Below are 17,263 nucleotides of genomic sequence, written 5' to 3' on the forward strand. Positions count from 1 at the left end.
TCCATTCTTTATAAATTTTCTATTATATTCATATAATTTTTTTTTATTTTATATCATTTCATACAAAGGTAAAGATGTATAACAGAGTTTTATTTATAGGAAGCAGGGTACACTTCGAATTTTGGTCCCCGTCAATAATTGTTATAATTAGAACTTCGTGATTTTGGATGTCTGTAAATTAAGGTGAGAGATAATGATTGTTAATTCTTTAAAAAATTTACAGCCGACACATGTAAATTAATGTCATTGAAAAAACTAACTGCTGGTAGCTTTGTATGAATCAATGACGCACCTTTCGGGGAAAATTCAAATCGCGGAAGGGTTTTTTTGTGCTTGTTGAATTAACCCCGGGAACATTTTCGCGTTTTGTGAAAAAAAAACGAGCTGGATGGGCCCCCACTCCGTTTATATCCTGAAGTTCAGTAAGGACAAATAAATTGAGAAATGCAATAAAATTGGGCATTGTTCTTGCAGCGGAGTCATTGCAGGCTGTTCAAAAAGTGCAAAATTGATGATTTTGGCATGCTATTTTTCATGGATGGTGTAAACTTTCGTTTTGATAACCTTCTTTATTCTTGTATGAGAATCCTGATCTTGCCATTAATTAAAAGCACAAAACATGCACGCAATTTATAAAATGGCCACCCTGATCTGCTCATAAGGGAAGTGCAATATTGCGACTCACTACATGTAAGATTGTCCGTACCCAAAATTTTCGAATCTAAGTGTACCCTGCTACCTTAAAGCATTACACGTACCTATCTGTGGTACTCGTGGTCGTTGGTGTTGTAGTAGCGGCTATTATCACGGTCGCTGTTGCCCGTGTTGCATTTCCACCGCCGTCCGTGGCAATCACATAAAATGTTGGGACCACACCTGGTCCAAGTGCAGATATAGAATTTTTTATTTTCACGACTCCACTCGTGTCGATTTCGAAATATTCGGTTGTTAAAGAAGACTGGTCTAAACTGAAAAAAAATTAAAATTCATCACAAGAATATTTTTACAGTAATCACCACAATATATTCGCATTAGTTTAAAGCAAATTATGTAGTATTATCATTTTACTGAATGTGTGCTAAGACTTTTAAACATGTAAGACATAACGACGAACATCACTTTCTCTAAGCTGGAAGGGTAGGCTAAAAGTTATTAATCTAGTAACTGTAAAACCCGCCCTCTTAGCTTAAGGGACGGATCTCGGGGTCGCGAGTTCTATCCTCAGGCGGGCGTATTTTCTCCGTGACGATTTGATAACAGTGCATTTGTCCTCCACCTCTGTTTCATGTGGGGAAGTTAGCATTTACTTGCAGAGAACAGCTTTGTACTTAAGAAATAATAAATCAGTTCCTATATTTTATCAGTTAATAAAATATGAGCAGGAGTTTGGATGCGTAATAATTAAATCACAAGTCGTAGCAACGAGTGATTTAATTATTCGCATCCAAACGACGCCCATGTTTATTAATTGATAAAATTATTGGAACTTATTTAATTTCGATTCCTAACAACGCAAATTAATTCGCATATTTACAGTACTTTCATTTTTCAGCGTAATACTCATTCGGGCCATATGCTGTTACAATTTACCCTATGTAAGAAAGTGTTGCATAGCCAATGGAACGTATAGATATTTGTTTCTTTTTATCAGAATTTTGAGAATTTTTATAAATTTTTGTAATTCTAACAACTCGCAAACTAATTATTAACAAATCATTTAAATTAGGCGAGTTGACCCTGTGTTTCCAGCTTAACTTTTATATGACGTCACATCAATATGAGTCATACTTTATGTCATACATTTATGACGTCACCGCTGAATCAAATTGAGCTAATTGAATTCGCTCGTAGAGAAACAAAACGTGTTTTACGGTTCTAATATAAGTCAGTATGACTTTTTATCATATTTATGTCTTCTGAAATGCTGTTTTCAACCGTTTGGCCCCGAAATAATTCGTATTTATCGGGATAGTGCGGCAATTTTTTCCCTTTTATCTTTGCAGCATGTTTTACATAGTAACACACATTATACTACAAAACTGTGCTGATATCTTACAAAACTGTTGCGATATATATCAACACGGAAATCTCTATAAGTTTTCCCTAAGAAAAAAAGTGTTCCGATATATATCAGCACAGTAAAAAAATGTTTTCCCATATATATCGGGAAAACTTTTTCTCTATTGAGGTCCTAATCAAGGGAGTATAATTTTTTCCTTTCAAAGAAAAGATGATTTTAGCTCCATTTACAATTCACAGAGAAAGAATGTCACAAACACCTACATTTTATAAAGTAAAAGAATAAATAAACTAGAATATTTCAAAACTTGATAGTTATTGCCAAATTCAGAAAAACAGAAATATATGAAATTCTGAGATTTCTCAAAGTTTCTTTTCTTTGATTTTTTTTACAAACAAAACAACCAAGTTTTACAATATGCTGGCCAATGAAATGCAAAGATTTAAAACCAAAAGCAGAAATTTGTTGGGTACTTTTATCTGGGAACACAATTTCTAAAACAGAAGTTTTAGTGTTTCAGTTCGCGGGGGCGCAGAAAGGGAATCAAAATAGTAAAAATAATAATAAACAAATTTAAATGAAAATAATATATTAATTTTAATGATAAACTATGCGATAAAACAGTTATAATATGTAGTGCTCGTGTGTTACCAGGATATATCAGAGCTAGGGGTACATCTCGTTATTTTACTCTTCACATATCTGTCTCGGCCTACCGGCCTCGACGATATGTGCAGAGAAAAATACCCTCGATGTACCCCTAGCTCTGATATATCCTGGTAACACACTCTCACACATACTATAACTATTACGTAATGGAACTGAAGTTGATTCTCTTATGTCACAATCATAGGGGAGTGAAATGTAACAGCCATCCATATTTTATCGTAGATTCATGTTTTCGCTATATGTTTATATAGCAATTGCTGCGGATCGTGTTAGAATGGTAGGTTAAGTTAACTTCTCGCCGTAACATAACTTAAATACTGTTGAAAAAAGGCGTTAAACCCAAAACAAAATACATGTAGTTTGATTTTGATGTTTGAGAATTCAATTTATAGACTCTTCTGTCGTTAAAAGTACAAAAACATACTGACTTCAAAACCGAACTATAATTGTTATCTGTATTACGCTTGATGTGCCTTTTAATTCTATATCGTTTTGTAAATGTACCATACTGAAGAATGTTTCGAGAACTTCGTGAAATGTGCTTGTTCTTGTACTTATCAACAACTGATAGTGAATTTGTCAAAGTATCAATATGAGTTTTGTTAGTTCCTGTTTGAGCTGGACATGTCACATTTTATTTAATACTAGTATATGACATGTACCACAGTAAGATAAACTACCTATATGCTAAATCCCCATAAGTCCCTATATCTCCGTCTGTTACATTAACGGTCCCTACCGTAGTACCCACAGGATCGACTTCTGAGACAAACCATACGTATGATGAATATGAAAACGCTGGTGCATTATCGTTAAGGTTATCTGAAAAAAATAGGTTAACTTATAGGTATCTATGATGATGTCGTAAGAATAAAAGATTAAATATTTCTTAAAGCAACTAATGCATGGCAATAGTAATATGTTTCACTTATAAATTTTAGCTGAAAAAAATCTTACTTAGCATCATCCAACAGGTAAGTATGAATCGTACGCTGTTTCGCTGTTGAGTAAAATCTATCTGACATATTGCTTCAATTTTTTATACTTCCCGTAATATTACGGGAATTATAAAACACTTTCACAACTGTCATGAGATGTTCATACTTATTGTAATAGATAATGTTGCTGTGTCACTAAGTCCTCCACTGTCCGTCACTGTTACAACACAACTGGCATTAGATGGCCTTACACCGTCGTCTATGTCATAGTCCGAGGCGTAACTCAACAACCCAGTGCTCGTGTCAATAGAAAAAAATCCAGTTGCTGTTCCACAGTCCATAGTGAATGCTTTCGTATCGCTTGCATCCTCATCTGTTACTTCATATCCTGTAGTCTGAATAACTGTACCGGCCTGAAGTAGTAAGCGGTACTAGTTTTTATCAGATCTATTTTCATAACTTGAATAAACTGGATATTTTTTATTTGAAAACCTTTGTTTTATAAGAGAAAGTGAACATTATTATAGAAAAAGAGAATGTCCCAATACGTATTCCATAGTTGGACCGACTGTGCTATTTTTTAGTCTGGTTGCATTTTATGCCAAGAAATGTTATTTGTCAGATTTTATAATTCAAAATTTTACAACAATATGCTGTTTTCATTATATTTCTTTATGGCGAAAAATACTTCCTCATATGTAATTAGTCTAGATTTAATCATACCGCTCCTTCATCCGCGGATATGCTGTATGCATTTTGGCTGAATGCAGGAGCTTCATTCACGTTCGTTACATCAAAGCCTACAGTGGCCGTGACAGAAGCCCGTCCATCATTACACGTGACTGTGCACGTGAATGACGTACTTCCGCCGGAAAGAATATGCTCATAGTTGATCAAGGACGTTGGCGACGCACTAATAACTCCGGCTACAAACCATAATCAAAATAATAAAGCACACACATTTAAAACATTCAAATATAGGTGCAAACATAGTTTATGTACAAACAGACAGAAAATGGTTTCAGTAACTCCCAACTGTATTATTATTCCTCATTTACTCATTTAGTATAAAGCATAAACTTGATGTTTCAGTGGTAAAGAAATTAAATTTGTACAGACGGAAAAAGGAGAAAACTAAACAAAGGATTTCTAAATTATTAATTTTTTAAAATTTTTATAATCATTTAGATAATATTCAAAGTTACATAATTACATGCAGAATTTATCTGAAAATAAGTGGAACCGGAAGAAGTACACGACATAAGGTAAATAAGTGTGTCCGTGGCGTCACTATCAGTACACAACGTAGTGACTATTGTACTACCAAGCACGGTGTTCTCAGGAACATTGATTGTGGAGCCCAAGTTCTGAATTTGGGGTGGACTATTGATGTCTGAAAAAGGAATGTGAGTCTGTTCATTTCAACGTTATAGATATACCAAAACCTGTAGAAAACTGATTAAAACATTCAATATCTTTACGCATTGTATGGATTGATTCGTCAAATTCTTTGACTGTCATGTGACAGGCCCGGATCCAAAAATATTTGAGATGGGAGGTGGGGGCACCAGTCTAACATAAAGACGCCACCGCCGAGGCGCACTGCGCCGAGAGTGGTTAGGTATGGGTAGGCAGGGGAGCTCAGCCCATGTTAGGAGGTCAGGTGTCTACCCTTGGACATTTTTGAAATACATGTATGAAATGGTGGCCTCTAGTGCATTTACTGGTGTTGGTACTCCCTTCATCTTCAGGGGGTCAAGGGGCTCTCCCCCTGATATTTTTGAAATACAGGCATGAAATTGTGCCTCCTCTTGTGCATTTCTATGACTAATTTTTAAGGTAATGGAGGGGTACTTCCCTCTTGATGATGGAGGGGTGGTTGGGGGGCTCATTTTACGCGGTTGGATTTTGAAAAACAGGTATTAATCTGGCCTCTGGTGCGTTTCTGGGTCTAAATTTTGCCAAAATAATAGAACGCATCTTTGATGGGTATAGGTCACTTCTCAGCCAACTAGGGTCACGAGCCCCCTCCGCCCGATCCTAAACCGGTCCTATGTGATTCCACTTGTTTACATTTGATGGCTGGGCGCCACAAGTCACATCACTTGAATCTAGATCTAGCTGAATATAGACCATTTTATTATTTTATAAGAGTCAAGAGATTACTACAGGCCCGTATCAAGCATTTTTAGATGGGGGGCACACATTTTGAAAATCAGCTGACCAACAACAGACCCAGATCAAATGAATACAGTATAGTATAAAATCCGCCCCCACCCCCTTTTTTAATTTAGAATGGGCTAAGCGCTACTATGCTAAGCTGCATACTTAGTACGGTGCGTGCTTAGCCCATCTAAAAACAATTACGAAACTTTATGTCACAGCTAAAATGTTAATCTACTCGCTGGCGAAAAAATTGCTAAGGTAATTACCATAATCGGTCAAATTATTGGGGGTGCCCCACCTCCTGTTCCTATGGCCTTGTACTGTACATATAAGGGGAAGTAACACATGGTCGAATACAATTTCAAAACTGTCTCCAACACTAAGATATCATATGAATATCATATGGCAGCGTGTGTGACACTGATGTTGTCAACCCGAGGGCAGAATGTCACCGAGGCGAAAGCCGAGTGGTGACATTCTGTTTCGAGGGGTGACAATATCGATGTCACAAACGCTGCCATATGATGTTTATTTTATTATACCGATCAAAATTTAGTACATAAAAAAGTTTAACATGTTTGTTGTTTTTTTAATTATTAAATTTAACAGTTTCCTCTTTAGCACGGCTGTGTATACATTGAGTAGTGACGTCACTACTATATATGTACAAGGGAGGCAATTTTATGGCTAAAATATTGAAGCAGTTAATTGCCCTTATATGATATTAAAAATATCAGCTCAGTCACGTGACCTGACAGTCACTTTCGCTTGATCACGTGTCAAAAAGGTTGAAAATGTTTTTGATAGTCAAAATATCTCTTTCTCGTGAAATCGGATTTTATCATTGTAGGCAAAGAAAGGTATGATAAATGACAATAAGGTTTCTAGCTCTACACTCTCACCAGTAAAGAGTATTGTAAGAATTTCATCTATTCCACTTCCTCTGCTGTCAGAAACACTAACTGTGACGTCATATCCAGGTATATTGAAGTTTGAAATATCAGCATTCAGTTGTATTGCACCAGCTAAAAATCATGCAGAAGCGTTGATTACACAAGTTGTCAGGTTTAGATATATTCTAATTCTTAAAAGAAATCAGAAAGTAGATCTAGAACTCTTCTCCTGACTTTAATACAATTTAAGACAAGTCTGTTGCTATATTTAAGGAGGTCTTTGAAAAGAATGAAGTAGATCTACAAACTTTGAAATAAACTCCAAATGTCGGAAAAAATCTTGTAAAGAAGTAAGATGGAAGTTTAAATAGCTTTAGTGTTTGTGGTAAAGAGACCTCTGACAGACGTTATGAGGATAACAAGGTGATATATAAGTATTCGAATTTAACCAAACCTATACATTTATCCAACATATTTGATAAATATCCTGTATTTCATTCATGTTTCCTGAATCAAACCAGTTTTAACTAGTATATCATTAATGTTTCCCAAATCAAACCAGGTTTTTACTTGTATCTCATTGATATTTCCCAAATCAATCCATTTTTACTTGTATTTCATAGATATGTCCCAAATCAAACCATTTTTATTTGTATTTCACAGACATTTCCCCAATAAAACCAATTTTAACTTGTACTTCATTGATATTCCCCAAAACAAACCAGCTTTAGATATCAAACTTCATATTTCGATAACCTTGTGTACCTTTCGCAAAAGAATCTGTTTCACTATAAATAGTAATACAGCAATCATACAAACTGTATAAATACATATTTAAAGATGCTTACAATCGAATATTTCAAATGGACATGTTGGTGTTGCAGGACTACAAGATATCGAAAAGGTGATTTGGTCATTTTCTGTGTCGTCAGCAATCACTGTAAACACGTTATCCCCTATAGCCGCCGTTAAAGTTGACACGTTTACGCTATCTGAAAAAAAATGTAATAAAAACGGATTCATTTATTGCTTTCAAAAGAAAAAATGATTACAAATCTTTCGGATACTCTTCAGGGTGATAAAAGTTTTCATGGTGACATTGGTGTTTTAAAAAATGGTGACAAATATACCGAATAATAATCTTCGTGATGTCACGTAAAAAAGATTTCATGGTGACATAGACAAAGATTTCGGATACTTCTCGGAATGTTAAAAAGTTTTCAATGAATGATAACAAAGATTCCGGATGCTCTTTTCGAGTTACTAATTCGAAATTTCGAGATACTAAGTCGAAATTCCGAGTACCTTGCTACCATAGTATAAATAAATGTATACGTCTAGACAAATGTAAGGTAACTTGTGTAGCCCTAGGTAAGCCCTAGGGGTCATGCAAATATGATAGGGCTGCGTTCGCTATGAAAATATATATCACCATGTTTTGGTCCATATGGCAAAAAAATATACACATTCCCTTCCTAAATGTGTAGATATATGAATCCAGCCAAGATAGGGTATCTTGATAGCTCTAGTTTTTGACTTCTGAGGAAAAGTATGATTCAAATATTTATTTTAACTTTCACTAATTTTGACAATGTCTGGGAGCTTTTCGACCGAGGTTGAGCCCCTGAAATAGGGACATACTGTACATGGAAATGCAAGTATATATTTTAGATAAGGCTTGAAACCTGCACTAGCTTAAGAGCCTAAGGTAGGTCATATTGATTTATGGCAATTTGTGTTCAAGTCCCTACAAACAGCGTAGAATCTATAGATATGAAGGTAAATGTATTCACTATGTAACTTTACTAAGAGCCAGGAAATTAACTTTTGTTAATATTGTTGGCCTTTGATAGACGGACAGACGTTCAAATTTCGCGGATAAAAAGGGCAATATAATAACCCTTATCATGCTGAACTAGACTGAATCTGCCTCTGCGACCATTGTAGATCATACTCAATCTGCACATTCGTGCAGTCTGATCATAATCTACACTGTTCGCCATCCAGTCAGTATATTTTTGGTAAACACCCCTTTTAACACTTAATGGTGATGTATAAATTGAAAGATTGGCGAATTCATTACAGAAATTTAGCAGGGTAAGAGCTAAGTTAGTAACTTGAAATGTCAAGCAAGTATATTTCAAGTTAATGAATAGCATCTACCTAGCACTATTGATCTTTTGTAGAAAACAAACTGAAATAGATTTCAGAAATTTTGTTAATATCTCAGAAAGGGGTAAAACTATTGGTCGTGAAAAAATCATGCCACCACAAAAAAAATACTTGCTGGTGAAAAAGCATACACTTAATAAATAATACCTGGTACGTTTTGTATGACAGGGACCTGATTCTCGGCAAGCTGTACCGCATATGTTGATGTGTCCTTGTCCCCATTGGCTTCACAGTCTATCTCTAGAGAATAAGTCGGTTGACTATTGTAATCATAGACGCCTCCTGCTACCGTGTAGATAGCCCATGTTGCTGTTGATAAAAATGTCTGTATCTAGAGGATGGATTTTTCACATGTATAGCTATTTCAAAGATTTTCAACTTGAGTAGTTTTTTTTATACTTTTTCGCTTAAACTTCAACTCCTCTGCCGGCGAAATTACTCAACCTTTAGAAAAGATTTTTGTCTGTTTTTTTTTCAGATGTTAATGGTATGGTTACGTATAGGACAAATCACGAACTGGTTCGTCCTAACTTAATTGAAAACAGCAGAAAACTGTGCACACCTCAATACAATAGGCTTCATTTATTTGTGTACAACTGTTTAAACAATACCATTTGTTTATTGAACAAACACATTTGGAGGAATTTTCCCTTATACACGGGACAATTGCACTTTACAAATAAAACCGTACGTATTGGTATGTCAACCCTGTATCATGTATCCTTATAATTCGACAGCTGATTGAAGGTCATATTAAGAAAATTGTTGAAATGTTGGAACTTTTCACTTTGTCATAATTCTTGAAATATAATATACATTATATTCTTTCAGAAAACAAATCATTAAAATCATTATAAAATATTGTTTTATTATCACCAAGGCAAGCACACGTTTATTCTTGTTGAAAAATTGAAAGAGACTTATCATTTTCTAGCTATTTGAATCAGCATAGCTTTAAGATGTTAGGCAAAAAAGTTTCAGTTAGATCTGAATACTAGTAATATAATAGAATTAAATTATAAGGAAAAACTGGAAAGACTTCAAATTGTAATATCCTATTGGTAAAATAGCAGTAATAAAAACATTATTAATTACTATGTTTAATCACCTTTTTATTGCATTACCTACCCCATCTGAAGGTGTAATTAACAAACCGTTATGATTTGATTTCATCTAGCAGGGAAGTGTCAAAATAAAAAATAATGTCATTGTTAAGGACTATCTTACGGTGCCCCTAAAGTGACATGTTACACACATTTTTTCCAATTAGGTAATGTGAGACTTTTTTTATTTCGTTTAAACGAAATGATTTCGTTTAAACGAAATGATTTCGTTTAAACGAAATAAGTTATTTCGTTTAAACGAAATCATTTCGTTTCAACGAAATAGTTATTTCGTTTAAACGAAATCATTTCGTTTAGACGAAATCATTTCGTTTAAACGAAGTAACTTATTTCGTTTAAACGAAATCATTTCGTTTAAACGAAATAATCATTTCGTTTAAACGAAATCATTTCGTTTCAACGAAATAATTATTTCGTTTAAACGAAATCATTTCGTTTAGACGAAATCATTTCGTTTAAACGAAATAACTTATTTCGTTTAAACGAAATCATTTCGTTTAAACGAAATAATCATTTCGTTTAAACGAAATCATTTCGTTTAAACGAAATAAGTTATTTCGTTTAAACGAAATCATTTCGTTTAAACGAAATCATTTCGTTTAAACGAAATAAAAAAAGTCTCACATTACCTAATTGGAAAAAAAGTGTGTAACATGTCACTTTAGGGGCACCGTACTATCTAGAGGGAGGTTTAGAAACGATTAATAATACTGCTTTCATAATGGCATTAAAAACAACATGGTTAAGACGAATAACAGGCGACGCGAGTTGGATAAACATTATTGAAGAAAAAAGATGAAATACGGAAACTATTTGAGCCGCGCCATGAGAAAACCAACATAGTGGCTTTGCGACCAGCATGGATCCAGACCAGCCTGTGCATCCGCGCAGTCTGGTCAGGATCCATGCTGTTCGCCTTCAAAGCCTTTTGGAATTAGAGAAACTGTTAGCGAACAGCATGGATCCTGACCAGACTGCGCGGATGCGCAGGCTGGTCTCGATCCATGCTGGTCGGAAAGCCACTATGTTGGTTTTCTCATGGTGCGGCTCAAATGTGGAAACTATTTCATTGTGGGAAACATGACATTGATTAGCTAGTAAAAGAAACAAATATCATATTTTGGAAAGACACTTTTACCGCCTTTTCTACACTTACCGGGTCAATTCCAATTGATGCAAACTCTATTGGTAAACAACAATAATTTTTAATAGGTACAAAAGCGTGTTTTTTTTTTTTCTAAAATCGTGGTTTAATGCTGGAGTAAATTACATAGATCTTTTAAATATTGAAGGGTTCTTATTATCAATAAACGAATTCAATGAAAAACTACAACCTTCGAACAAACTACGTAGTTTTTCAAGGAATGCAAACTACAATTAAACACTTCTTGAAAAACTATGGTTTTACCATATATGACATATGTGCTAATGTTGCCAAAGTTGCCAACATACATTAAATTTATAATAAAAAATAACAGGGTCTAAAATAATGTATGACATTATCACAGCCAACAAGTCAGGAAAAATGGATAGAAAAATTATATTTGAAGTTTGATGAAAATGAATGGAAACTTGTCTACGAATTACCTTTTAAAATCACGAAAAACACAAAGATACAATGAATTCAAGTTCGAATTCTACACAGGTTTTAGGAATGAACGATCTGTTGTATAAGATAAAATACAAACATAGTCAGTCCGTTGTGCTCTTTTTGAAATCAGGAAAACGGAAAAATCGAACACATATTCTGGAAATGTAATACCTCTAAATGTCTTATATATTAGCTCTTGAAACCAACAACGTATCCATTTTTTACCTTCAATAAAGATAATGAGCCGCGCCATGAGAAAACCGACATAGTTGGTTTGCGACCAGCATGGATCCAGACCAGCCTGCGCATCTGCGCAGTCTGGCCAGGATCCATGCTGTTCGCTGTCAAAGCCTATTGTAATTAGAGAAACCGTTAGCGAACAGCATGGACCCAGACCAGACTGAGTGGATGCGCAGGCTGATCTGGATCCATGCTGGTCGCAAACCCACTATGATGGTTTTCTCATGGTGCGGCTCATATAATGATATTCGGATACCGAAAAAAGATGATTCGTCAACAGCAAAAAATAAACCTTGTTCTGATCTAATTTCAAAACGTATATTTATCAATGCAAAATGCTTGACGGTTCTCCTATAGTAATAGGAGCCAAAAGTTACGTTCCGTAGTCAATTTTAATATAGAAAAAGAAACAGCAACACTCAATAAAAATTTCGAAAATTTCAAAAACACTTGGAAATCTATGAAGAAATTTATGCCAGAGCTATGCTGATTAATACCCCCTTCACACCTACGATTTTTTCTTACGATTCCTTACGATTTGCCAACTCGTAGGCAGTCGCAGGCAGTCGTAAATAGCTCGTCGGTAGTCGTTAATAGCTCGGCACCACTCGCAAAAGATCGCAAGCTATCGTGAACGTTGAGGTAATATTTTTGACATGTCAAAAATTTCCAACGATCGTCCGCGATTTGAATAATCGGTGAATAGCTCGGAAAGAGCTCGTAAAGAGCTCGTAACAAGTCGTAAGTATCGTAAACAACATGTAAACCACTCGTAAGCGCTCGTAAACGTATCTTAAAGACTTTGTTTTCTTTCACGATGCGGCACGAGGGGTTTACGATATGTTACGGGCACTTTACGAGTACTTTACGAGTACTTTACGATAAAATACGTATGCTTTACGATTTATGAGAGGCATAATAGCTACCGAATCGAACAGTTCCTTTCAGTTGCTGTCAATACGTCAAAGGAGTGAAACCTCAATCATATCTGCAACAATGCCACCTAAAAAGGAGGTAGTCAACAAGAAGAATGCAAATTTGAATTGCAAAAACATGATATTCGTAAATACTCGTATCTAACACGTAACTACTTGTAACAACTCGTAAACAAATCCTTATGTACTCGTAAAGCCTTTTGTGAATCATAATAATCCGTAATTCACTCGCAACAGCTCGTAAATAACTCGTAAATAGCTCGTAAAACGATCGTATTGATTCGTAATTACTCGGAACAAATCGGTAATTTTAGTCGTAAATGCATCGTAATTACTCGGAATAAATCGCAATTTGATCGTACACAGCTCTTAAATAGTTCGTAAATGTGGGGAATCGGTGAACTTTTACGATTTTGTGGAATCCGTCACAAATCGTAAGAAAAATCGTAGATGTGAAGGGGGTATAAGAAAGGAAGAAAAAATTTTAAAAAGTTCTAGCTATTATCAAAATTATGATGTACCTCAACAATTGGACCATTTGACTGTATAGAGGTCTTAACATGTTACGATAAGGTGTCTTTTGAGTCCGACTCTTTTCTACAGCTAAATACACAGTAGCGGCATACTGTGCATGAATTTACGTTAAGCAGAAATGCTTTGTAAATAAAAGATTAGACATGTAAAATAGTATGAAAAAATCCTGTTACTTGATTCATATCTAAGACTGAATCTCGTCTGTCCGGTCCCAGGAGTAGTCCCAGCTCCAAATGAACACGTAATAGCATCGCCGTCGGCGTCGGTAACGTCTAGAATGTAAAGCCGAACGGCTGTTGACGTATCTTCAAGGATGGTTGTGGCGTTCGGCAAATTGTTTATCACTGGGGCCTGATAAATTGCAAAAAGAAAGATTCTAATTTGTCAAATCATTATTATTTATTTCCTCAAAAGATGGTTCTAAAATCCATAAAATATGCATACTGATACTTGCAATGTTAAGGTAAAGAAGGCGTAATGAGCGGAAATTTCAAAAACAAGTTGAATCCTTGATAGGATGTTTAATTAGCAAAAGCTGATCTACACCCAATGTACAGTTATCAAAAAGGTCAAATGCACATTTTTTACGCAAATGGCGTCAAAAAATCACGTTTTAAACTTGCCATAAATAGTTGTGACGTTGCCGTTTTTACGGCGATAGAATAGTTTCAGGGCGTTGATTCAATTAAAAAGCAATTATTTTTCACTTGATATAACAGGCCCGTTAAAATTCATAACGGTAAAAGAATAACCCGTGGCGACCCGTGATTATCCGTAACATTGCCGTGACGTGATAAAACCGTCACGAACATTATGACCGTCACGGGTTTTAGTAGATCTGCATGCGGTGATGTAATTTTCAAAGGCTGTGACTAAATACAGAGTTGGTGCGCCCGTGATATATTACAGACTCCGGTATATACCGGATTAACTAAATTTGAACAAAAATACCTTAAATGTATATATTTTGTAACCATGGTGATTCTAACCCTAACCTTTAATCAGTATATTGTGCACATTATACCCTAAATGCGTGCGGACATGCAAAAATATGAGTATTTTTGCCGTGCGTTCCATTTGATAATAATTCCGCGCAAGCGCAGAACGGCTGCACCAACTCTGCAATGAGAAACATTCATTTTCAAACATGTACTCCGACTATTCGTCGAAGGAATGGTATTTTCTGGAAAAAAAAAAAACATGCCAAATTATTGTTTTGGAGCGAAAGGACTAAATGGTGTGTGTGTGTGAACTGTCCCAAAGATTTTTTAAAAAAATATTAAAAATAGCATTTAAATTCATTTCTCTCAGAAAACAAATACGGAGGTCTCCTCACTGTGTTGTCTTTAATTTCGCCCTCCCCCCATCTTCGCGCGCAGATTTTGTGCATCAAAATATCAAAAAGAACTTTGTACTTCAAGGGAATATATAAGTTAATTTCACAAAAAAAAACACACAATAAAGCTTTCATTTAATCGTATTCTAATTTTGTATGCAATTTTGCAGTTTTTTCCCGATTTTATTTTTGTCACACTTGTATACCTGAATGCATGTTACACACACAAAAACATAAGGGAAAAAATGATACTTCATAGAAGACATTTTACTGCTCGTTCTCTCATCCATAGACTTTTTTTGTTGTTGTTGTTGTTGTTGTAGTTGAATGAAATAAAATTATCAAATTCCTTGTTCACATTGTCTGTTTGTAGGATTTATTTGCAGCCTTTATTTTACAGCTAGTTACAACATTAAATAATTGTTCTTATTTGGTTGAAGCCCATTCAACTTTTTCATAAATAGTTAAATACGATTTTCCCGCAATCCGGAGATTTTAGTTCGAGACCGACTAACTACAGCCCGCCATGAAGTGGAAAAGTTGTCAATTTCTTCCGGAGAGTGCATGCTGGCTAGAAACTATGAAAAAGAAGAAGAAGAAGAAGAATATTTTATTTCGACTTGTACAATGTACATCATCATAAATACATACAAATTCAAATTTACAATCAATTCCTATGTCACTATGATTATGAAAGTAATACAGTATCAAATAGTAACCGTTGCTGCATCTAAATAACAAAAGATGAAAAGAAAGCAAAACAGAGGATGGAATGTAATTAATTGTGTAACAAGGATATTCTATGAGTAAGAGCTAGTTTAATATATTTCGCCAAGTTAAGTAATATTGATCTATTATCAGACATTAACATATCATTAAATTTTTGCATACTCGGTCTTGTATAATAATAACTTTTAATGTATTTTTTCTTATATCACAATAACATGGACACTTAATTATAAAATGAAATTCATCTTCAATATCACGTGTCTTGCAATAAGTACAACAACGCTAATTTCTTTCTATTCTGTTTATACCATATCTACCAGTATTTATTCGTAGTGAGTGTGAAGAAATTCGGATTCTGCTAAGGAAATGTCTTAAGTTACATGGTAAAATATCTAGATACGTTTCACATTTAAATACTGGTTTTATATTATTGTAAAGATTTAACACAGAACTAGTTTGCTTATAACATGCCATCTTTGAATGAAACTGTCAACCAGACTTTGTTTAAATAACATTATAAACATGTCACAAGAAACACTTTGAGGATATTTCCAGACATAATTGAATCCATAATCGAATAAAAGTTTTTTTACATCTGTCACCCAATTACGTTTTCCATTAATACAATCAATAGTTATGCTATTTTATACACTTCGTTAAGAACAATATTGTCAGTATTCAATATTTTAAACCAATATTTCATAATATTAACATATCTCGAAATGTAGAGAGGGTAACGAGCAAGTTCGCCATAAACAGCTGCATTAGAGGTATTCATTCTGAAGTTAAAGTATTTTCTTGCAAAATTTAAGATGAATTCTTTCTATTTCTTTAGATTTACTACAACCCCAAATTTCTGATGCATAATTTAAAATAAACCCTACAAAGGAATCAAACAGCTGACAAAGTAATTTTGGTTTAAGTTTATACTTAGAACAATGATATAATAAAGTATTTAATGCTTTCAAGGCCTTGCCAACTAAATGTTCTTGATTTAATGCAAGGTTTCCTGTATAGTTAAAACTGTACCAAGGTAAATAAAATCATTTACAACTTCAAGTACCATTATACAAAAATTCCTCACTATGTAATATTCCACCTCGTTTTCGAAACATCATTACTTTAGTCTTTTCTACATTAACTTCTAAACTCCATTTTTTACAATATACATTCAACAATTTTAAACTTTCGTTAATTTCTCTAACTGAATTTTCAAGGATAACCATATCATCTGCAAAAAGAAACAGTATTAAAACAATATCGTTAATTTTAAGACCACAGTTTACATCCTGTTGCAAAAACAGCTCTAAGTCATCAATAAAATAAAGACATATAAGACTATAAAGACAGGTTGTGTAAGCAGACCGCCGTGACAACTGAAAAGCCGAAGACCCAACATAATGGTTATCAAAAGAATACGTGCAATAACTAATTTATTTCATGTCCGTACATTTTTTACGTCTGTGCATATTTCGACCGACTTAAAATTAGTCAGGAATAATTATTGCTTTGGGGTTTTACGCCCGTTTTCGTCAACATGTTATTTTTTACAAGCACTAATCTCTTTTTCTACAGTAACTTACAACTGTCCGTTTGAAAAATATTAGTCAAGGACGGAGTGACTGCACCGTACAACAAACCTATGATCGCTCGATTTACGTGCGAACGCCCCAATCACTCAGTGGGTCATTCGGCCCGACATGATAGGTGAGGGTAATTTTTGACTGGGAGAATAAGACAAGAGGCTATTTTCTAAGGGTCTGCAGAAGCCCGCGGAATTGTTTGTGACCGAGACCGAAGTTCTGAATGTATTGTTTTCATATGTGATGACTTGACGGATCCGGTACATTTTTATTTACCATTCTGTTGTTGTAACGGTAAACATGTTTTAAATATCCGTATCCAGGGCCCAGAAA

The 17,263-nt window shown here is 34.7% G+C and overlaps 1 protein-coding gene across 1 annotated transcript in view; it reads right to left on the reverse strand.

Moving 5' to 3' along the window:
- Positions 1–17,263, reverse strand: part of LOC123557780 (protocadherin Fat 3-like) — a 28,807-nt gene that overhangs the window by 4,349 nt on the left and 7,195 nt on the right. Inside the window, exons 2-10 of the mRNA XM_045349467.2 lie at positions 13,456–13,633; positions 9,006–9,167; positions 7,535–7,678; positions 6,696–6,818; positions 4,841–5,020; positions 4,351–4,553; positions 3,794–4,040; positions 3,370–3,511; positions 759–968 (exon numbers count right to left, since the gene is read on the reverse strand). Coding sequence (XP_045205402.2) covers positions 759–968; positions 3,370–3,511; positions 3,794–4,040; positions 4,351–4,553; positions 4,841–5,020; positions 6,696–6,818; positions 7,535–7,678; positions 9,006–9,167; positions 13,456–13,633 — 1,589 coding nt within the window. The remainder of the gene's footprint in view (positions 1–758; positions 969–3,369; positions 3,512–3,793; positions 4,041–4,350; positions 4,554–4,840; positions 5,021–6,695; positions 6,819–7,534; positions 7,679–9,005; positions 9,168–13,455; positions 13,634–17,263) is intronic.

The sequence above is a fragment of the Mercenaria mercenaria genome, chromosome 5 (genome assembly GCF_021730395.1).
Source record: "Mercenaria mercenaria strain notata chromosome 5, MADL_Memer_1, whole genome shotgun sequence".
Lineage (NCBI taxonomy): Eukaryota > Metazoa > Mollusca > Bivalvia > Venerida > Veneridae > Mercenaria > Mercenaria mercenaria.